The sequence below is a fragment of the Lissotriton helveticus genome, chromosome 1_1, assembly GCF_964261635.1.
Source record: "Lissotriton helveticus chromosome 1_1, aLisHel1.1, whole genome shotgun sequence".
Taxonomy (NCBI): Eukaryota; Metazoa; Chordata; class Amphibia; order Caudata; family Salamandridae; genus Lissotriton; species Lissotriton helveticus.
In genome coordinates, this window is record NC_136057.1 from 63,252,620 (window position 1) to 63,277,054 (window position 24,435).

The window sequence follows — 24,435 nt, forward strand, 5'->3', positions numbered from 1 at the left end:
AGGACTTAAGTGGCCAGATGCCCTTCCACTGGCATTACTATCAATGCGCTCCACTCCCACTAAGCACCACTTGACCCCCTACGAAGTTGTGTTTGGGCGGCCTATGAACCTCTGGACTGCCCCCAAACCGACCTCCATTCACGACGTCCCCGACGTCCTGCTGTCAGATTATTTATACAAGTTAACTAAAACATTGTCTGTCATTCATCAACAGGTGCAGCAGGCCATCCCCGATGCTTCCAGGGGTCCCGGTCACGATATCCAACCGGGTGACTACGTCCTAGTCCGGAACTTTCAACGAGCGAAGAGTCTGGAACCCCGGTGGACGGGCCCCTGGCAAGTACTGATCACCACTCGGACGGCTCTTCGAGTGGAGGGGAAGAAGCACTGGCTGCACGCCCACCACTGCAAAAAGGTTTCCTCGACCCTGGCCACGACAGACAACGTCAGCACCCAAGAAGAGCTCCTGAACAAAGACCGACCATCACTGAACTGCTATCCTGATACCGAGGCACTTGAACTTGCAAAACACTCTGATCCCACTGTGCCATCTCGAGAAGGGTATTTCCTGCGTCGAAAGGAGGGAGCTTCGGCTAAGTAGGCCACTGACTAAGTTAAAAATCTCAGAACGGTGACCCAAAGCAACCAAGGGTTACCCGGAGAGAAGCTAAACAAAGTCTGTGGTTCTGCCCACTACCGAGCACCTTGAAGATGAAGATGATGGAAGCGCCAGATAAGAAGATGATGGAAGCGCCAGATAAGAAGACGTCGGAAGCAACAGGAAATACCCACTACAGGAATCCAAAGACTGACAATTTGCACAAATCAAAGACAATCGCTTTCTTCATTGTCTTCCTCTTTTGCCTCCTCCTCATGACTTCCTTCTGGATCTTGGAGGAAAGCACACCCGCTCACCAGATGTTGCCAACCACTGTCCAGCCAACCACCATGAAAGAGCACCACCTGATCACCCTTTCACCTCAGCTCCGAGAAAGGCGTAGGGAGTTCTGGAACAATTCCTTCGTACAACTGTTGCACCAGCACAACCTTGCTGCAAATGCCACGAACTGCTGGATCTGTGGGTTGCTCCCACATGCTACCGGACACTCCATCCCCTTCATCCCTTCTCCTTTCTCAGTTCACGGCTCCTGCCTCGCCTGGTTGATCCTCATGCAGGAAAGCCACAAGGACAACGCCGCTTCTGGTCAGACAGTGTCACACTTCTACTATGGGTTCTGGCTGAACAAAACAGGAAAGCCCTTTTGTCCTGCAATTTCAGGTTCAACCTTCCTTACGAACATCCCTGCCAAAGAAAGGGTCGAAATGCAAGTGCTCCACAATCCAGCCAGACCCTTCTCCTGCGGAAACAAACGGCTGCTACCCTGACCGTGGCCCTGTCTGTCATCAATGTCACAGGACTCGTATGCCTCGAAGGACAAGGAACGCAGCTGGTGGGTCACAGTTCTTGTCGCATCACCAAAACATTGGTCTCAGCTGACCCCCCCTCCTTTGTTGCTTCCCCGAATATGTACTTTGTTTGTGGCACCAAAGCTTACACTTGGCTCCCAAGAGGCTGGAGGGGTACGTGCTACATCGCCTTCATTCTTCCTCCCACGTATGTGGCTCCAGCCAACCACCACCGGCAAAAGCGCGCCGGAGATGTTGAACAAGCCGACTCCACCGGAGCACAGTTCCTGGATGCAGCAAAGGGACTTGTTCCTCTGTGGGGACCAATGGCAAATAGCCGCGCTATCCGACACCTGACTCAGGCATTAGAAACAACCATTAACATCACCGCTGGCATCCTCGCCAACAACACGGCTGAGCTTCAGGCCGTCCGCCTGGTGGCTCTTCAAAACCGTCTTGTTCTAGATGTGGTTCTGGCCGACCGCGGAGGAGCATGCCGCATCATCGGCTCCAGCTGTTGCACCTACGTGCCAGATAACTCACCTTCAGTCTACAAAGCAATCGAACACCTCCACAGACTGTCCTCAGAGGTTCACCAGGAGCGGGAAGGATGGTCGCTTGGAGGCTGGTTCTGGGACACTTTGAAGAACTGGGGATGGAGATTGTTCACGTTTTTATTGATACCAATCATGATACTGTGTGGGTGCTGCCTAGGTATTCAATGTTTACCACCTTTATGTGCACTTATTTCCAACTGTATGTGCCCAAAGACTTTGAACTTTAAACCTGAGCACATGAGTCTCCTATACGAGATAGAGGTGCGTGGTCTCATGGGGATCGATCCGAACTGACAAGCTGGAGAGACATGTTAAAGGGAGGACTGTGGAATTTTAGTTTGTGTACTAAACATCATCTACGCCATCTTGCCGATTCACGTATGAACATACACGACAGCCATTTTAGGTACCATGGTCTCCCTGTTCACGATCGCCAGTCAGCACACTTCCCTGAACCTTGGAAGCCTTCCCCGCGCACCCTGGCTGCCCCCGCACTCACATGCACAAGTCATGAACCCTCCCCTCCCATGACTCTGTCTCAGGGAATCACACCCCGCGCCTGACCAACACCTCCTTTCCGTCCATGAATACCCCTCCTCTGATGACCCCTTCCTCTGAGCCCGACTGCCTGTACGAACCGCTGGTCATCCCTTAGCCCGAGGATACAGTTTATTGCCCATTACTGTATGCACTCGCCTTTCCTGAAAGGAGCCACTATTGATCACGACCTCCCCACCCCCTGAGATTCGATCAGGCGCACACATTCCAAAGGAATCGGCAGAACACTCAGCTGCGTGATAGCCCCTCCCAATCATATGAGGGGAAAGGGCCTCTACTGTTGTCATGTGTTGGAATGGGCCGGAACTGGGGGGGTGCCAGGGATGTCGTTCTCATACTTCACAATGCCCTTGTTGTAATAAAGAACGTTCACATGTCTTAAACCAGTGTATAAAAGACCAGGTCTCAGAGAGGTTGAGAGAGCACCTCGAGACGATACCTCGTTGTCCGATCTGATGTGTTCTACTCCGTCGGAATAAAACTTGTTTCCGGTCTTCCTGTCTCCAGCGCCTGCCTCTTTATTGAATAACTTCGTATGGTATTAGAGGCGTTTTACGCCGGGCAAATTTAACTTAGGAAACATCTACTGAAATCGCCTGACCATTTTGAATTGATCTTTATCAACTTCACGAACTCGGTGCTTTTGGGTGGGGACTTTAACTCTAAAACGGATGTGGCAATGGATAGATCCCATCCCCCTTTACCTGATGCCCCAATATATAGGCTGCCGAAAATCAGAGGTCAATGGCAAGATAGTTGGAGGCTTATTGATGTATGGCGCGATCATCATCCAGGGGAACGGGATTATTCCTATTTCTCAGCTTTACATGATTTGCATGTGAGACTTGATGCTATTTTATATAGTGCTGGAATCTCTGCCATGGTTGTCCACAGCGAATATTTATCGCGCACCATCTCAGATCATAATCCTTTGTTAGTGGGTTTCCGCTGGGCCCGGGAACGTCCGGCTATACCATCCTGGCAGTTGCGCCCGGAGATGTTGGACGATCCGGTATTCCAAGCTGAGGTTGGAACAGGAATAGAACAATATTTTAGCGATAATGAGGGCACGGCTACGACGACCGCAATAGAGTGGAACGCCTTTAAAGTGGTGATGTGAGGCTTATGTATTGCTAAGTGGGTAGGAGTCCGAAAGATGTTATTACGTGATATTGACTTGGCGGAAGGTAAGCTTCGGGCAGCTGAGCGAACCCATTCGGCTAACCCTGAAGCGCGAGAAGAGGTCTTGAGGGCCAAGGAGGCCATGGCGGTAGTGGTTGAACGTTTAAGGTGCTTTGACCATAGGGCCTATCTGGCTCGAACACATGCGGACGCACAAAGTGGGTACTTTGCTGGCATGGTTGGCTAACCCCCTCCCCAGAAGCACCCCTATATTGGCACTGGATTCTCCGACTGGACAAATGGAATACACCCAGCATCGGATAAATGACCTGTTTCATAACTATTATACAGAATTGTACAATAGTCGGCTGCAGACTGACGCGATTGACATGCGGGAATTCCTGGGGGACATAGAATTACCCCTCTTAGACGCGGAACAAGCCGACTCCCTTGGACAGGACATCACATTGACTGAAATTAGGTGTGCTATCAAACAGATGGCGCGTAACAAGACTCCGGGAATTGATGGGTTGCCCATTGAGTTTTATTTGTCCTATATAGATGTCCTTGCCCCTAGATTACTGACGGTTTTTAGAGAAGCCAAGGAACTGGGGGTCCTGCCCGCCTTTGCTCGGGAAGCGGTCATTATTCTTCTGCTTAAACCAGGGAAGGCTACCCCGTTGACCCGACTGCGTACCGTACTCTATCCATGCTCACCACGGATTATAAAATCTTGAGCCGTATCCTTGCCACCCGGCTCCTCCCACATATGGTGCGCCTGATTCATCCGGATCAGTCTGGTTTTATTACCACCCGTAACACCACAGGCAAATCCTTGGTGAGGACCAAGGAGAGGACAGCCTAGAGGTAGTCCTCTCTGTGGACATTGCAAAAGCATTTGATAGTTTGGAGTGGCCCTACTTGTTTTTTATCATGAGAGCCTTTGGGCTCGGGGAGAGCTATGTGCGCTGGACGGAAATATTGTATTGTTCAGTGAGAGCCAGAGTGAAGGTCGGAGCGGTCATTTCTTCCTCGTACCCCGTGGGGCATGGCACGCACCAAGGATGCCCGCTGTCCCCGTTGTTATTTGCCTTGGCCATTGAGCCATTGGCCTCTTGTGTTAGATTGGGGAGGGCATACCAGTGTTTACATCACCGTGGGCATATGCAATATATTTCGTTATACGCGGATGACTTCTTGATGTTTTTGACGAATGCAGGAGATGCCTTGGAGGGGGCACACGCACTGCTTTACGATTTTTGGGAGATCTCCGGACTCAGAGTGAACTGGGCAAAGACTTTTTCCAATAGATCCGTTGTGCCACACGCCCATGCATGTGCAAGACATTAAGTGGGATCCCCGCTGCCTTCCTTACCTTGGAACGCATATTTATCACACTCAAGTGGACCTACTGGACGGAAATATCGGCAGAGCGATATGAGGGCTTAAGAGCAGCATGCAATTTTGGGGGACGTTGCCTTTATCGGTGGCCGGCCGAGTGGCCCTCTTGATGATGGTGGCCCTTCTCCGCTTGCTATATTATTTTCGGACACTGCCGGTGTGCATACCTGCTGCCACTTTTCGGCAGCTCTGATCCTTGCTTGGTGGCTTTATCTGAGGAAACCGGAGACGGAGGGTGGTGCTGGACACATTGATGTGCCTAGATGCACAATTCCAGGGGTTCACCAAAGCTATAGCTCTGGAATTCAGGGGCCCGAGCGTGAGGGTGAGCCGGGAATACCTTGGCGCATGCTGTGGTATATTGTGCTCCAGCAAAAATTGTGTATGGACTCATTATCTCATGAGGAACGCATTCTGAAGCTTTGCTGGAGACGGTACCATTGCAGATCCAGGGTGCATGGCCCATATGCCACGGAGATACCCTTAGGTATATGCACCGCCCTCCCACATGGTGGGGACTCGTCAGCACTTGAGGACTGGGAATTGCTTGAAGTAATGTATTAGGAGACCTATACGAAGATGGCACTTTACTGCCCTATCGCGTACTGCAGGAGCGGTCTGGGCTCCCATGGGGGCACTATTTAATTCACACAGCCCTGGTGACTGCCATCCAAAAATATTGGGGGAGGAGGCCTGTCGGAACCACCATTGAGCTTAGCCTGCCAATACGTGGTAATGGCAGCGGGCACTTATAAGGCCGTCACCTGCTTATATCGACGCATGCTCAGAGAGGGCTTACCGCCTTTAGAGAAGATACGCGACCAATGAGAGACAGACATCAATAAAGAAATCCCAGACATGGCCTGGACACACATAGTCAGGAGGGCATGGAAGAGCACTAGAAATGCCAGATTCCAGCTAGCTCATTTTTTTCATACTGCATAGGGCATATCTAACCCCAGTGAAGATAAATCAATATTTCCACGTAGATACTGCCTGATGTCCCCGTTGTAGACTTGTGGGAGCAGATCATATGCTGTGGGATTGTCCCCAACTGGGTACATACTGGGAAGACGTAGTGGTACTACGTTGTGATATTACGGGGCGGCGGCTTGAGCCAGACAGGGGTACCTGTCTACTGCATTGGTTCCCTCACACTAGTAAAACAAAGGTAACTAGTAAATTCCTCGATTTGGGGTTGCTGCTCGCCAAACGGGAAATCACAACACACTGGAATGCTAGAGGAGGGCCCAGCTTCATCAGATGGAAGGCAGCATTAATTACATGGGCAGGGAGCGAGAGTATAGTTCGCTTACAACAGGCCCAAAGATCTCACAACGACAAGGCGCTAGAGGCTGCACGGGCATGGGAGGGCCTAGTCATAGATTTAAAGGCACAAGATTTGGATTCAGGCACGGATTCCAGTGTGCTTGCAGAGGCGGGAATCACGTGAGTGAGTACGCTTATTGAAAGGTGTAAGAGTGCATGAGTGTAGAACCCCCTGAGATAGCTGTGTTCTCGGATGACAGCATCAGCACGGGACCCCCCAGTCTATTTAGTGCTGCTGAGGTATACTGTAGTGTTATGATGGGCAGTAGAGTATGACACGCCGGTGGGAGCGGCTGGTATTGGGGTCGGGATTAGTGAGGGTGGGATAGTTTTTGGATTATTACTGCATGGCTCTGCAAAGTGTAAATATATACATTGCACTTGGACATTACTGTTGCGATACGGGACTATTGCGACGACACAGTTGCTACTCAACAGTGGTTTGTTCTAAATTAGTCTCCTGGATATGACCTTGTACACAGTATACTATCGATACTTGCTGATGGAGGGTTTGGAAGGGCCACATACTGATGTACTTGATTACTGTGTAAGTTGGTTGTTGTGGAAAATATTAAACAAATAAAAAAAAAAATCATGTCAGCTGGAGCTATATAAGGCCTGCCCAACATGTACACTGCAGCATCGCATTCTTTTGTATTCAAAATGTTGTTGTTAAACTCTGCGGTGGGAGCGGTTTGCTAGACACGGCCTCTTGTACAAGCAACCAGTGGCGTCACCAGGGGGTGCGGGGGTGTGGACCGCACGGGGGGTGACACCATGAGTTATCGCACTGGGTGATACCAACCCTAGTGACGCAGCTGTGAGGAATTACACGTGCACATAGGATGCTTACTGATGTCGAAAGTACATATATGTACACATGCTAGGTAATCTGCACACTTTCCCACTACTGACACACTCTAGAACACATGGTAAAAAAAGCAACCATTTCCTTGCAGGATTAAAAATATATAATTTCTTTACATTTCTCAGTGCACTACTTAGGGTAAGGGAGGTATACCTCATACAATCATACTAGATTGATAATGCTCACCACAAAGGCACAAGACGTTTGTCTTAAAATCAGTGATACCACCGCCATCCCCAAAGGCTACAAAATCACCCCAAGTACCACGTCGACTGACCAGGAGGAGGCATAGCCATCGTCCACAAGAACAACCTCCAACTGACCACTTACTCAAAAGACCCAACGACTACCATGAAATACCTCCCCTTCCAGATCCAGAGCAACCCCAACATGACCCTCCAAGGCTCAGTCCCCAGCGTGGTCTTCAACGACGCCATTGTAGACCTCATTGCACCCTAGGCTCTCACATCCACCGATTACATCCTACTCGGAGACCTCAAATTCCAATTGGACAACCCCAGTGACCAGAACACATCCTCCCAACTGGAGAACCTCACCAACATCGGACTCAAGCAGCTAGTCACCGCACTGAGCCACATAGCCAGACACACGCTCGACCTCATCTTCTCCATCAGCAGGAACATCATCTAGAGCCACACCACCGAAATCCTCTGGACCGACCAGCACTGTGTATACTTCGCCTTCACCATTCCCACAGTTCACCACCACCCTCACCGCCCCTGCCCCATCTGTCGTAGCTGGAATAAGGCCACCGTAAAACTTCTCGTCAACTTTCTCAGCATGCCCACACTGTGAGAAATTAACCTGGCATATGATGTCCACTAGTTCTAGTGGGCACCTTGCACCAGTCTAATCGACCCTTATTGATGGTGGTTGTAAAGTCAACCTTATAGAAAGCTATCCTAGTGGTAGCATAGGCGAGCAGTCATCAGGCTAAGACTTCTGTAGGCGAGTTAAGCGAGTTGTTTTACCATTTATAATCTCTTGAGTACCAAATGAAAGTACACCACACAAGGTATATATCAAATATATATGTATTTATTCTAAACACAACCCCCCTGCACTCTTTATGAGGTCAGAGGTCAAAGTACATTACAAGATTCTCAATCAGCATACGATAAGTTGCACAAATAGAGGTATGCCCTAGGGGCCTCACTAACCATATACTAAGATAGTGGTATAAGAACCACGTGAGGATTAGAAAGCAGGCCTGGGGCCTGTGGAATCACTGGGGCTACTCTGAACAACCAAAGGATAGGAAGTAGGAGGCCCACAGGATACGCGTGCAGTGTCTAATCACAGCCGCGGGTTACCATTGACTTTCTATGGGAAACGAAGAAGTTACAAATATACAATTTAACGACACTTCCGGATGGACTTGGATGGAACCCTTTTAAACTAGGACACTTCGAGAGTCAAGACCCACGGGAGCACCAGAGTACTCGTGTTACCTCACCCAGGGAAGCCGGGTGCATAGGTGCCTTTTTGTGTCGGGTTTCGTCGTCGTTTTCTATGGAGACCTGTAAAGAAGTGCTGCAGGCGACCAGAGGAAAAGTGTCCGGGTGGATCCAAGGGTGGATCGAAGATCTGTAGAACCTGAAAGCAGAGGGGACAGAGTCTGGGTCACTAGCCAGTGCCGCCCTGTTATAACTGGGTACATTGCGGGTTTAAAACGATATTGCCAGTACAGGCTTCTGGTCCTCAAAATGAAATTGATTTCGGATATTGGTTTAGAATAGATCTTAACTGATAAAAAGAAGGGTCTGTGGCATAAAAATAGTTTTTCAGTACAGGCTTCTGGCTCGCTAAATCTAACTAATTTCATATATTGTTTGTGAATAGACCTTAACTGATAAAAATAAGGGCGTTGCGGCATATAAACAGTATCTCTCTTGCCTCCACTAATACAGAGCCAGGCTATTTCGAAAAGGATTCCATGAAAACGTTTTTATCGCAACTTGACCTAATTACTTGAATTACGCACATGATTGAGTGCGCTGAAAGTCATTTGCATGAATAAATCAGGTATATTTCTATTATGAGGCCAGTATATATATTTTTCCAGCACTGTATAATGAATAATTGGTGTCTTAATAAGACCGTATGTCTGTTTTTCAGTATGGTAGAATTGATGCCATTGAAATAATAGCTGCCCTCATAGGAACCATATATTCTGTGTTGATCCTACAACGTTTCCTTTTTTGATGTAAGTAATAATGATTGCTTCTCTTTTCTATAGCAAGGGTATTTATAGGTTGATCTTATCAATTCTTTATTCATATCTAGAGTTATCTTTCTTTCTTTATCTTATTTCTGCTGTCTTTAACATTTATCTCAATTATGGAACTGTTGGTGTTTGAACCCCTTTGAACCCCGTAGAAAAGTAACTACACGTAGGAGTAAAGTAAAAATATTAAAGGAAAAAAATCTATTTGACATTAAAGAATACCATGTATAGTCCAAAGGTGATAAACCTCAATAATAAGGCAATCTAGCATGTTTAAAACAAAGAATTAGATGGTTTTGCTAAAATTGATATTGAGTGGTTGCACTGAAATGTAAATACTGTATACATATATGCATCTATATATGAAAAGTTATAGACCCTCTAATACTGAGACGGTTTGGACCATGAATTATTGAATTTTGATCTTCATGTATGTGCTGTTTATTTATATATATTTTTTGTCTTTGTTCTGTTTGTTTAGGTCATATCACATTATTTGTATATATGTAATGTACGAATGACGGTCACCTGACGAAGGCCTCTTGGCCGAAACGCGCGTAGTTCTATTCAACCGCATTGCCTTCATCAATTGTTCCAACGACTGGTTATATCGTATATCACTTTTGTATTCTAATTTTGATATTGTGTTTATGTAGTTTTTTCGTCTACACTGATTGTCCTTGTATTTCTCTATTTGTAAGAATTTTTCTTTACTGAATTCGAATGTCATTTATAAAAGATATAAATGTTTTTAATGAAAAAAATGAAATGAATGAGTAAAAAAGTTATAACCAAAAGAAAAAAATAATAAGAAAATATATCATAACTGAAATAAAAAGATTCAAGAACTTTTTGATATATCACTGTTTCAGCACATATTTATTTGGATGTTGTATAAGATACATTATTAGATCTAGGGTCTATATACACGCATAGAGTTTGCTACACCTCTTCTCTACATAGGTACCAGGAAGGAACCAGGCAATGTCGGGTGCTTTCGAAGTGAAGAAGGTGAGCTTGTCTCTTCAGCCACGTGGTCCAGGAGGCATCGATGATGACCAGGCGCTGGATTCGAACTGTCCCACAAAGGATCCAGTGGACTGCGGTGTCGGTATCCGGATTGGACCCAACAAGCCTTGGTAACCGCAACCCACGCAGGAAGTCGAGATGAGCTCTGTTGCAGACCAGCAAGGTCTGGGGCGCTTCTCCTTTGTAGGGAAGCTGGAGCAAGCCTGGGGCAACCAGGAAAGCAAGTTAAGTTGTAAAGGAAGTCTTCCAGGGGCTCACTAGCCAACAGACTAGGAACTGGGAAAATGCATCGAGCGGAAATGCAAAGGCGGGGCGCACAGGATACTTGTGGAGTGTGCGGGCTGGAGCTTCGGTGCAAATGGCGCTCTGGGCTGGGGCTTCAAGTACACAAATGCACAACTGCGAGTTACCTCAGGAGTCGATGCAGTAAGCGAAATGCAGGATGTCCAGGAGTTCTGGTCCCACGTCTCTCGTGTCCGTCACGTGTCTCAGCTTTGCTGTGATCGAAGGGCGGGTCAGAGAAGTCTGGAAGTCCATGTCCTGTGTCTCAGCCTCTTCGGGATCCGGCGGGAGCCTCAAGGTTGCAGACCGGCAAGTTGCTTGTTGGTGCCTGTTTGAACAGGGTGATCACTCCTTGACCACAAGGGAGATGTCCTCAGTCTTCCAGTCAGAATGGAATGTCGAAGTTCCAGGATTTCAGCATCAAGATGTCGTCCAGGTGAATCTAAAGTCCTAGGGACAAAGCTCCTATACTTACACTGAATTAGGGTGCTGGACTACCTGCTAGGTCCCTCCTACTGGTGGATCAGGGGAGGGGGTGGTTACACCCCCTTCCCTTTGTCCAGTTTCGTGACAGAGCTGGGGCTTGCGCCCCAGCAACCGGTTTGAACTGGGCTATGCATGGAGCACCTTGTGTGCCCCAGGCAGTGTCTGGAAAAGCATTCCCTGATTGCAACCCTCCCTGCCCCAATACACTAAAGCCTGTCTGGAGTTGTGCTGGCACCTCCCCTGAGAGGAAACCTATTGTCCAGGCCTCCCCTGCCATCACCACCCCCTTTTTTACCGGAGTTTCATCCAGCAGCAGGAGGGCAGATTCGTGTCTGTGGCAGCAGCATCCATTTTGTGGTGCCAGGGCTCTGTTTAATTTTAACCGGGTGTACCAGTAACTACATGTCTTCTCCCTCTAGAAGGGTGGAATGCTACCCCCGCCGCCAGGACTGGCGGGGTGGTAGTATTCCAGAGTGTTTGACACCTTACACGACATGTTTTGATAAAGCCAAACCAAAGTTAGCATTAACCACGAGGATTATAATGCCCTTAAGATTATATGGTATGGCTATATCATAGAACAGCTATAAGGAGATGGTTCCGAAAGCTGCAGAGGGGCTCAGCTCATGCTAGGGCACCCTCTCACATATAACCAAGCACTCTGCCTACAGGTATGTCGAGGCTTACCATAGGAGTGACTTATAGGTGCATATGTGTCTATATGTAAAGGTGGGTATAGGTATACTATATCCCAGTAAGGGGTGATTACACCACCTTACCCAGGCTGTGGGAACAGACCTGTGGTGTCCGTTTGGAGGGCCAGCCAAGGGTGGCATAATACATGCTGCAGACCCTGGTAGGCCTTGGATGCACCTATGCCCTGGGTACCTATGGTACACTATACAGAGGCTCACAAAGGTGACCCAATACCCAATCTGGTATATACCCAAAGTACATGGTAACAATTTAGAGAGAGTACAGCCAGGCTGTGGTCCTGATTAGCAGGGCCACAGCCAGTCTAGAGTCGAAAAACCAGTGAAACACAGCATGAAGCCTACGGGCGTACGTGCGCTGTCCAAATAAAATTTAACATAACATAACAAGAAGTGGGGGTGACCATAGGAAGCAGACCCTACTCTCCTACACACCCCCCCCCCATCCCAAAGGCAGGGACATTAAACTAACCTTGACCAGTTGAGTATTCATGTTCTAAGTGGAAATATCTGGAGAGCCCATCTGCATTGGCATGGTCACTCCCAGGTCTATGTTCCACGGTAAAGTCCATCCCCTGTAGGGAAATGGACCACCTGAGCAGTTTGGGATTTTCACCCTTCATCTGATTTAGCCATAAGAGGGTTATGGTCTGTCTGAACCTTGAAGTGAGTACCAAACAAGTATGGCCTCAGCTTCTTCAGTGCCCAAACCACAGCAAAGGCCTCCCTCTCAATAGCTGACCAACGTTTCTCTCTAGGGGTCAGCCTTCTGCTAATAAAAGCTACTGGCTGGTCTTGACCATCTTTATTCAGTTGTGAAAGAACAGCACCTACCCCCACCTCAGAAGCATCTGTTTGAACAATGAATTCTTTGGAGTAGTCTGGACTTTGCAGAATTGGTGCAGTGCACATGGCCTGCTTCAGGTCATCAAATGCCTTTTGACAGCTTACTGTCCACTGAACTTTCTTTGGCCTTTTCTTGGAAGTTAAGTCATTAAGGGGTGTCACAATGGATCCATACCCCTTGACAAATTTCCGTTAATACCCAGTCAGGCCCAAGAAAGCTCTGATCTGAGTCTGGGTGGTTCGAGCAGTCCAGTCCATGATGGTCTGGATCTTGCTCTGCAATGGTTGAACCTGGCCTACACCTACAAGGTGGCAAAGGTATACAACCTGACTCTGCCCTATCTGGCACTTGGTAGCCTTGATAGTTAGGCCTGCCTTTTGCAGGGCCTCCAAAACATTCTTTAGGTGGATCAGGTGATCTTCCCAGGTGGAGCTAAAGACTGCAGTATCATCAAGATAAGCTGCACAGTAGTCATCCAGGCCTGAGATGACTTGGTTCACCAACCTCTGGAATGTGGCAGGTGCATTTTTCAGACCAAAGAGCATTACCACAAATTGATAATGTCCACCTGGGGTTGAAAATGCTGTCTTTGGCTTTGCATCATCAGCTAGTCTGATCTGCCAGTAGTCAGCTGTTAGGTTAAATGTGCTCAAGAACTTGGCAGATGCCAATTTGTCTATGAGCTCATCTGCCCTAGGGATTGGTTGGGCATATGTCCTAGTGACAGCATTGAGGCCTCTGTAATCCACACAAAACCTAATCTCTCTCTTACCACCCTGGGTGTGAGGTTTTGGCACAAGGACTACTGGACTGGCCCAAGGGCTCTCTGAGGGCTCAATAACTCCCAATTCCAACATTTTCTGGACTTCTGTCCTGATAAACTCTCTGACATGATCTGGTTGCCTGTAAATCTTACTTTTAACAGGCAGACTGTCTCCAGTGTCCACCTCATGGGTGCACAAGGTAGTCTGACTTGGAGTCAGTGAAAACATATGTCTGTATCCCTGCAGAACTTGTCTGCAGTCACTCTGCTGCTGGTCAGTGAGGCTGCCTGCCAAGGCTACTCCATCAACTGACCCATCATCAGGGTTCTGAGAGAGCAGGTCTGGGAGAGGGTCACTCTCTTCCTCCTGTCCTTCATCAGTAGCCATGAGTAAGCCCATGTCTGCCCTGTCAACATATGGTTTCAGTCTGTTGACATGAAACACCCTAAGGGGGCTCCTGGGAGTTCCAAGGTCAACCAAGTAGGTGACATCTCCCTTCTGCTCAACAATAGTGTGGGGTCCACTCCACTTATCTTGGAGAGCTGCTGGGGCCACTGGCTCCAACACCCACACTTTCTGTCCTGGCTGGTAAACAGTCAGTACAGCCTTTTGGTCATGCCAGGCCTTTTGCAATTCCTGGCTGGCTTCAAGGGTTTTGGATACCTTTTTCATGTACTCAGCCATCCTGGAGCAGCCATCCTGGAGCGGAGACCAAGTACATAGTTCAAAATGTCTGGCTTGGGAAGTTTGAGAGGTAACTCCCATCCTTCTTTCACCAGACAAAGAGGTCTTCTTACAGGATGCCCAAACAAAAGTTCAAAAGGGCTGTAGCCAACCCCCTTTTGTGGGACCTCTCTGTATGCAAATAAAAGGCAGGGCAGTAGGATGTCCCATCTCCGTCTGAGCTTTTCAGGGAGACCCCTAATCATAACCTTTAAGGTCTTGTTGAATCTTTTAACTAGACTATTGCATTGTGGGTGATAGGGTGTGGTGAATTTGTAGTTCACTCTACACTCTTTCCACATTGCAGTCAGATAACTAGACATAAACTTTGCACCTCTGTCTGAGATTATCTCCTTAGGGAAACCCACTCTTGATAATACTCCCAAAAGGGCTCTTGCCACCACAGGTGCTGTCGTGGTCTTAAGGGAAATAGCCTCTGGGTATCTGGTGGCATGATCCACTACCACCAGAATAAACTTGTGCCCAGATGCTGTTTGGGGATCCATTGGTCCAACAATGTCAATCCCAACTCTTTCAAAGGGAACCCCCACCACAGGTAGTGGTATAAGGAGGGCCTTTGTGGTGCCACCTGATTTGCCACTGGCTTGGCAGGTACTTTTAAATACAACAAGGGAACCCGAACAGTTTGCTTAGGACCGTGGGTATCAATTATATATTACTGAGAACAAAGGTCCTTAGCATTTGAAGAGATCACGCAAAAAATAACATATAGGCCATAATAGGTAGCTATATTCCTCCTATGTCCAGCCGGACATGGGTTTTATTTTGTAGTAAATCACAAAAATGGAGAAAGGGGTAACAGTAGGGCACAGTCCTGTACCGTACTTGGGAGGGGAGTGTTTGGAAAGAAACATATACAACGTGCAAAGGGTTACAGGCAAAGACTGAGCAAAATTGGCCACTTTTAAATCAGTGTATCAAATAGAAGTATTGCCAACTTGTTGAACACAACGAAATTATACACAGTGGTAAGTTGTGACAACACTAAAAGAAGTCGACGGACGTTTCGATCCCTTGCTCTTAATAATTCGGGATCATCATCAGGACTGACAATATACACATTTGCCTGGCATATGAAAATTAGAACCGCCTGTTGGGGGGAAAAAAGGGGAAGGAACAGACAAACAATAATTGTAATTAAAACACTAACTGACAATAATGCGCAAGTTTTGGGCAACCAGTTTGATTCGGAACCGGCATACCGTGCTTTACATTCAGTGGTTGCAGACAGCCTGAACGTGAGGGGTCAACCAGCTAATGCCGTTGTTGAGTGCTAAACTGAGACATGTGGTACGATGGCAGTAGACTCATACAAACTGCTATTTCCAGCATGCGCTCAAAGTGCAAGGATCTGGGCAGCATGCTCGCGTTTGATATTTACAAAAATCACTACGGCGGGCGTCAGGTGACGACAATATTTAAACTAGTGATTTGGTGGCGTACATGCCGATATCGTCTAAGGAAAAACGGGGTCTTCAAATGACCATCGTGTTTTAGCCTCATGTGGATTGAGAGTATAAGGGCTTACCCATGATGGTTGTGTTCCGGCTAGGGCAGAGATTGTTAGGAGCCGGGCATCTGCTGTGGGCAAAAGAGGCTTCATCACCCACAGAGTAATGGCCAAGCAGAGAGGATGAACAGATTGGCCAATCAGGGTTTTTTATCAGGGCGGGTATCAAAGTGGACGATGCTGCAAGGGCTATGCTTACAGCTTATCGCAACACACTGTACTGCACCATTTTGTGCCAAGAGGCAGAAACATGCATGATTTGGTCCTCGTAATGTGCACTGAATTGTCTAAAGAGGAGCTAAGACACAATAGCTATCTAAAGAAGGAAGAAATATGAATTGGCCTTCAAAAGATACATGTGATATCATAAAACTATTGTTCGCATAAACATGATCACAGAGCCAATAATCTTATGCAATCATAGTACTCTGGAATGACTGGGGGAATCAGATGCCTAATTTCCACAGTAATTCCACATATTTCAGAGCCAAATTTCCACAGTAATTCCATATATCTCAGAGCAATCACCACTTACTTCACTCACCCTCCAGCAGAGTGTCTTTAATCGCTGATATTTCTGACTTGGACAGAGGAAAAAGTGAGGGAAATGTAATAGGAGACATAATGGCAGACATGGCTAAGGCCTTATAATGGGACCCATATTAGATAAAATAAACATAATAAAATAGATCACCCTATCCTGTATACTGTAATACAACCAACCCAGCTTGATATTCAGACCATTTTGTACTGTGCACATAACCCTACAGACCACACTTAATCTTGAAACCTCTCTGAACTTGTACATTGTTCTACATGATGTAGTATGTTATACTACAACTGACCCTCTCTGACCTGCGGGCCACCCAGTTCTATGTACATGTACCTACAAACTACAGATATATACCACTTCTTATCGAAGGCTCTGGGGTGCCGCGGACCTTACCCTACGCATTCCACCACTACAGACCTGACTTACAGATCACTTGTCTTCTTCACACTGCCTTCCTCTCCTCCTAAGCAGCAGACCCTGACTGACCCAGAAATCCTCTTATATTCTGTGCACTCACACATCACATAGACCCAGCCCCATCTCTAAAGTGCTTTAGTGTGCACTAGCAACAAAAAAGGGCAATGTTACTCTTGGTGAATAACACCTCACTTTCATCAATTAGGGGATGGTGAGTTTTGCGGTGCTTGGATTGAAATCACTGATTCTGCCACTAATTCCTCAGAGGTCCTGTGCCCGGATGGGGGCGTCTCATGCACAGACCTGAATTCAGGTCATTTTTCATGTGCAGAGTCCCAATTCTTAGCCTATCACTGAACGAGAAGGAGAAACTCCTTTGCAAAAATAAAGCAGATACTAGGTAAATATCCGCTTCTGGTGTACTCAAGGGCCCACACCCCAAAGACACCAGTCCACATAACTCAGATTTGGCCCCCTGCAGATCTTACTAAAATCTGGAAAGATCCACTTTGGAGATATTTTATGCTACATTCCCTCAGAACAGGACAAATTACTCGACATTCTGCATGGTCATTCAGTACGAAACAAATACCTGGGATGGCTTTGAGCAGCAATCCATCTGCGTCTGTATTTCCTCTTTGCAGTGGGTCTGTAGTGATAACTTCATCAGTATCAGCAGCATTCTGTGTCAGGAAGGATGAGGATCCAGATGGGCCCTGAGCATCAGCACATGTTGGTTGTAGGTCAGAGTTCTCATCTCGGTCCTCAGGATGCAGTGGTTCTTGCTTGTAGTTCTGATCGTAGTCCTCAGGACCCAGTGGTTCTTGCTTGTAGTTCTGATCGTAGTCCTCAGGACTCGGTGGTTCTAGCTTAAAGCCGCGATCAGGACTGAGTGCCTCAAGGTGCATTGGTTCGGTCTTGCAGTTCTGATGTGGTTCATGTGCATTAGAAAGAACCTGCAGGCATGTGTTGAGCTGCAGACTCTGGTCTTCTTGAAATGCTGGTTGTCTGCAGAGGTTTTGCCGTTGACCGTCACCATCAAACCACAACAACTCTTGCTGTAGGAGTTCACTTGGTCCCTCACCATCTGAGAGCATTGGTTGTGTGCAGTGGTTTCGCTGTGGCTCATGTCCCTCGTGAAACAGTGGCTGCAGGTAGACGTTCTGTTGTGCGCCCCAACTATCTGCATACAATGGCTCTTTCTTCACGTGCTCCTCTTGTTCCTGTTCAACTGGGAAAACTAGTTGTATGCACTGGTCCTGCTTTGGTTCCTGCCCATCATCAAACCTTGGTGGAAGACGAAGGCTTTGCTCACCTGGGATGACTTGAACATCCAGAGGAGGGCACCTGGAGCCAGAACCGTCCTGGTGTGGTCCAGCCGGAGACAGAGGTTGGAGGCACTGGCTCTGCTTTGGTTCATGCCCATGAGGAGACGTAGGTTGTAGACACTGATTTGGCTGTGGATCTCGACCAGGTGGAGATGTAGATTGAAGGCATTGGTTCTCCCCCTTTGCCCGGACTGAAAGATTGATCGGAGGGGACCTGCTGAGAGGGTAATCTCTAACCACCACCGGACTGGCCATCTCTAAAGACACCCCCCCATTTTCAAGGTAATCCAGACCCTTTGCTATCCAGATTTGCTCCATAAGCCCAGCGACTCTTGACGGCACGCCCTCCAAGGTATTCTGCAAGTTATCCAGTTTGGCTTCCAACTGTTCCAACACAGATAAAAGGATCATGTTAGGCAGATTCCCTGATAGAGGTTCCATCTCACAGTCCCTCTGAGCATCAGTTTGGTTTCTTGAAGAGGACACATTATGGATACAAGAAGAAGGGAGTGCAACTCTTACGGGTTCAGGTGAACACTGCACTTCTCCTTTTTGTCTTGGAACCTGCCTTTTCTCCATTCTGAAATGCTGATGTTCAAGTCCTCAAGTGTCTGTGAAGGGGAAGAAAATAGAAAAGACAACTCATTATCACAGGACAATTAGGTCAAAATACTCCTTCCTGTCTCACCAAACGTTGTTTAAGCTTTAAATAAAAATTATTCAGTACAGCTAATGGCTTGAAAGAACTTAATTGTCTCAAGAGCTGGAGAGGATCTACCCTGCGCAAGGTCAGGCTGTATCCGAGGACATCAGGAGTTACCCTGCTACACATCTAAACCCCGCTCAGTGCTGCCCTTACGTGATATGGTGAGATTTCATGTAGGTCCGCTCTGTCCTGCTAGAGAGGACTCCCTATCCACAGCTGATCTGTTAAGCTTCAAAATGTATCAGTATGACCTCATCAAACCTAACCCTATAATTTAATGGACTTATTACTCTTTTTTTTTGTTACGGAAATTTGGTAAGCATTACCATAATAGATATTCCCTATGAAATTGAGCCTTGAGGAATAATAGATTTAAATTTCCAGATAAAAATACAAATTTGCTGGTCAGGAATTGAGCTACCTAGGTCATGTAATCTCTGCTGATGGGGTCTGCCCCAAAGATTAATCAATTAAAGCCACACAGGAAATACCTAGACCCATAAAGAAAGAAGAGGCACTCTCGTTTTTGGTGAGAAACATTCTATTCTCAGTTTGTACCTAATTTACTTGTGCCATGTGAGCCGTGCTGAGGAAGGGTGCAGACTATATGTGGAATAGGGAATGCGAGAAGAATTTGCAGAGGTTAAGGAGAGTCTTGTGAATGCTCACAGTCTGCATCATCATGGGGAAAGGACCTTTTAACAGAACCCTAATAGAAAGAGCTGAGATTTCTTAGCTATTGTGCAGAAAGGTTTCTATCTTATGAAGGACACAGATGTAAGGAGTATGCATTTCTCTCTTCGTATTATCCACTGGGTTGTTACGGCCAGCAGAGACAAGGGCCTAGGAGTGGAATTGAACCAGCGGCATGATCTGAAAGAAAGTCATTACTGCCTTTGTATCCAGGGCTTTGCCGGAGGCTGAATGTAGACATTACACTACTGAGAAAGAGGCATTGGCCATGTTTTGGGTTATCAAAATAAACATTCTAGTGAAGACTGAGAAAAAAGGCATTGCTGCTAGTAGTGAAGACTGAGAGAAAAAATAAGATCACTGAACGCTTGAACACCGATGCCGCAGGGTTATGAACAGACTTTTATCCCCCCTCATAAATATATCAAACACACAGACATTTTAGAAAGTTATCTTTTGTGTTTTTCTTTTTTTTTTTTTTTTTTTTAACTATCCTCTAAAGTCATACATTTTATTCTTATAACAGGTGTTTTTATGTAATCATATTGTAAAGGTTTTAATTAACTATATACAATAAAAAAAATTACTTACTTACATTCTTGTGGAGTGTAGGAAACTGTAAGTAGAGGATGTTCGACTAGTCCATACTGGACCCAATCTATGCAGCTGATGCAAAGTGCCTGCTTTCTAGTGTCAAATAAGGGGCAATCTTTTTCAGGCTTTTAATATGATACATGCACAATGACAGAACTGACAGAACTTGCTAGACCGAGAAAGAACTGTTGATCTATACTTTCAAGCTCTACACATTTTGAGCAAACAGTGGAAGAGTGCCCACGTCCGAAGGCTAGTAGGCATCAAGCCATAAGTAATTATGACAATTAATAAGCAGAACTTCTGTCTTCGCTATGTTTCACTTTAATTTATTGCAACCCAGCCACTGCTACAGACAGGCATTGCTTGGTGGAATGTGGGGCGAGGGGAGAGTAACTGTCTAGAGACAGCAAGATCTGGGTGTCGTCAGAATACATAAATGCTCTAACACATTTCTCAATTAAAGCTTTAGCAACCGGGATTACATAGCTGGTGAACAAATGGGGCGAGATTGAGGACCCACGAGTCACTCTGAAATTGCATGCAATGTGTTGGACGAAAAGTTGCCCAATCTGGCGATACATGTTCAGCCTGTAAAGAGTGATATGAACCTCTTTAAGGCCTAGCACCCGATGCCCAAAGCCTCAACATGGTTCACCAAGGAGAGTACTCAACTGTGCGAAGGCAGCAGAGAGATCTAATGAGATGAAAGCATTGGTTCCTGCTCCCATTCCAGCTCATTCATAATCGGTAGAGGCACTGTGTCTGTATTATGTAATGGCTGAAATCATGCCCTAGTGTCCTTGAGAAAGTGGTTTTGCTAAAACCTTTCCTCCAGCTAAGAGCAAAAGGAAGTAACAATATTGGTAATAACTTTTTAAATACCAAAGAATCTGCTCCTGGCTTCCAGAGAAAGGGATTTGCCGTGGTGTCTTTAAGAGCAGCAGGAACAATACCATTACCAACTAAGTGGGGATTAATGGCAGCGGTACTGGTCCAACTTAGTGATTCAGTTGTTTAAAGTTTGTTACTGGACTGACGTTGTTCAGCTAACCAGATCGAGCCACCTCAAAAGGGAGTTGCAGAAGTCTCAGGGTATAATGTAGTGTAGTTCCTATCATCCCAATAGGCTCTGCGCATTGGAATAATACCTACAATAGTAAAGGCCTAGACCAGACGTTAACTAGGTCTACTACTGTCGATACTAGACTTAAAGTTTTGGGTTTGCCAGCTTAGCTCAGAGTTCACTAGAAACTTTCTCGAATGTTCAGGAAAGAATTAACTCCCCTGATTAGACAAGAAGGGATTTAGTTTCTGACAACCATAGAACATGACAACTTTGCTCTCCCCTAATCAAGAGTATATCTCGAGAGTCGTGTGAACAAAAGGCAATTTATTTTACTCAGTCAGTACGTGCATTCTTAGTCTCATCAGAATGTAGAGAAAAGGAAGAGACGGGCGTGTTCAATAAAAAGGTGGTATTTATTGATCAGTCTCTTTTCTCATACAAGAGAAATGGATCGATATTATTGCAATACTTATAGTTAAGTAAAGTGCATACATTAAAAGCAATAGTATAAAATAATACTGTAAAAACATTGATATGGTTTCTAAGCCATAAAGGGCTAGATGTAGGTAAAGCATATTTACCGACCCTTAAATACCGAATTTTACCGATTTGGTATTTAAAAGTCGGTAAATATGAAGGGGGGAGATGTAGGGAAATCCAGATGTTTATTTACCGAATCGGTAAAAGTCGGTATTTACCGATTCGGTAAATACCGACCTGTAATGCTCCATTCATTCCTATGGGCTATGAAGCCCATAGGAATGAATGGGGCATTACAGGTCGGTATTTACCGATCGGTAAATACAGATTTTTGGCAAGGGTGCAGGGGGTGTCACTTTGACACCCTCTAGCACCCCCAAAAAAGGTTCGGGGGCCATATGGCAGGCATACCTGCCCTAAGGGCAGGTCTGCCTGTCATATGGCACAGGTGTGCATGCGCACATTTGCATGCACACCTGAATCGGTATTTCACCATCAAATTGAATTTGATGGTAAAATACCGATTTCTAAGGCCTTGTGGGACTCATAAGAGTCCCACCTACATATCGATTTTACAGATTCTGTAAATATACCGGTCAGTAAATTTACCGACCGGTATATTTACAGATTCTGTAAAATTACCTATCGGTAAATTTACAGAACGGTAAATTTACCGATTCTGCCCCCTACATCTCAAATGCCTTTTACCGGGCCGTTACCGACCGGTAAAAGCCTACCTACATCTGGCCCATGATGTTTTAAAATGAATAAAATATATTACATACACATATACATTTGACTAAACGTACTCAACTGGTGTTTCTAAATACGCCTACCCCGTGTACCTGACCTAAGCCTAATACGTGGGCGGGAATAGAAAGTTACAGTTTAAGTTAAGTTTGTTTTTGCCAAGTGAATAACTAAAGAATTCTCTGTGAGGGGTTATTCAGTTCTGTACCTGGAAGTTAGGATGAATGAGGGATGGTATCTCTTTCTCTGGTCTCGATATTCCAGGCTGCCTGCGAGGGCTGCCCAGAAACGCCGGGGCTGGAATTCTCGGCAGGAGAAAGCAGCGCGTCTCAGCGCGTCAGGAAGGCGGGGCTGCGCCAGCGGGGTCTGCTCTGCTCTTCGCTTCGGCAAGTATGGCTGCTCCGTCTCGTCACCACGCGTGTGTTTGCATAGGGCAAGATCGGTAATATTTATACCTTTAAGGTGCCGAGATTGACGTAAGGATGGACATAGATACGTCAATAAGGATGTCATACGACTTGCTCGTTAGCACATTCTTTTTGCTGAAGTTCTCGGTGAAATCAAAACAATGGCCGCAGGGTTTTGCCCAGGTTGTCATAGGTTTGATTTGTTATGAGAACTCCGTATGCCTTATCAGGGGCTGGAGGAATATCGCTTGTCTAATTAGATCGCAAGCGTTATGACCTAATCAGATAACACGTTCCTGTGCCGTAGTGTGACTGCGTCAGATAACGGTATCTGCATCATGGGGATTTTCTGCCTCATGGGCTGATTACTAGTTAACTTGTTAGTTTACTAACCAGAATAGGGTCAGGAATAGGGGGATCGATTCAGGACCTATAGGAATACATCACACCCACTCCACGCTAACTATGGTCATATTTACTAATCTAGGCATAGTATAACATAGTACAACATACTATAGAGTATAGTGTATACCTTACCACCCCAAAATACATAAATGCATTTTGAAATTTTCAAATATACGGAAAAGTTGCAGTCATATGTATTGTATGCACTCAAGCTATGGAATAATGCTAAAGTAATCACGCATTTGTATACATTATTGCTTATTTGGTATATGAGAAATTACACATGAAATGGCTCTTAATACAGAAAAAAAAGTTCGAGACCATTCCATCACATAATAAAATATTTGTGAACATACCAGCGGGCAGCTAATGTCTATAAGCTATCTAAAATATAGAAATTTTAGTTCTTTAAGAATAGTTCTTACTTTAAGCAGAAGATAGTGTCCCGAAACATATGCAAAAATATTTTGGGGCTGCTGAAAAACTCGCTGTCCGTGAACTGGAGGGAAAATTGTTCATGTGACTTTATTTTTAAAGTTGAAGGCCGAATTCAGGGAACGCCGTGTGCGAGCTTGCTCAAAAGTCTCTATTTCTGCTCTGGAGAGAACATCATATCATTCAGGCTTTCGAAAAAGCTGTCAACAGCTTCCTGGGAAAGTTCCACTAACTCGGAAATAGGTGTAATCATGCATTCGTGCGCATGATTGTCTCCATTGACATTCTGATTCGCATTGCTGACAGAAGGTCGTACCTGTTCGATGCTGCTTTCATCTTGAACTTCACTACCCATCAATCGTAGTGGTGAAGCTTCCACGAATGCCGTCATCAGGATTGGTAGCCTTTGAGGGCAGCACAAAGCATGAACCTTGATCGGGCTCAACAATGTTTCTGCATCCATTGGCGCATCCGATTGTAGCGTCAGACAGGTGTCTAACATGCATTCTTCTCCGCATAGCAGACACCTTAGTACAGGTAAAACACATCTTTGCCACATTGGTCGAAATGATAGAAACCAAGTCATATTTAGGTCTCTAAGCCGGGAGAGTCCCAGGATTTTTGATATCCGGTCCCGGTATCCAATGGCTAGGATTGTTTCTTCCCTTGTCGCAAGAGTTTTGTCTGTGACATGGGTTGCCATAACGAAAAATAAGGACTAAGAATAGGATTC

The 24,435-nt window shown here is 46.1% G+C and overlaps 1 protein-coding gene across 1 annotated transcript in view; it reads right to left on the reverse strand.

Annotated features, from left to right (window-relative positions):
* The window catches only part of LOC144824277 (uncharacterized), a 64,739-nt gene that overhangs the window by 23,766 nt on the left and 16,538 nt on the right, over positions 1-24,435 (reverse strand). Inside the window, exon 2 of the mRNA XM_078683420.1 lies at positions 17,428-18,774. Within this exon, the coding sequence (XP_078539546.1) occupies positions 17,428-18,742 (1,315 nt within the window). The 5' untranslated portion in view covers positions 18,743-18,774. The remainder of the gene's footprint in view (positions 1-17,427; positions 18,775-24,435) is intronic.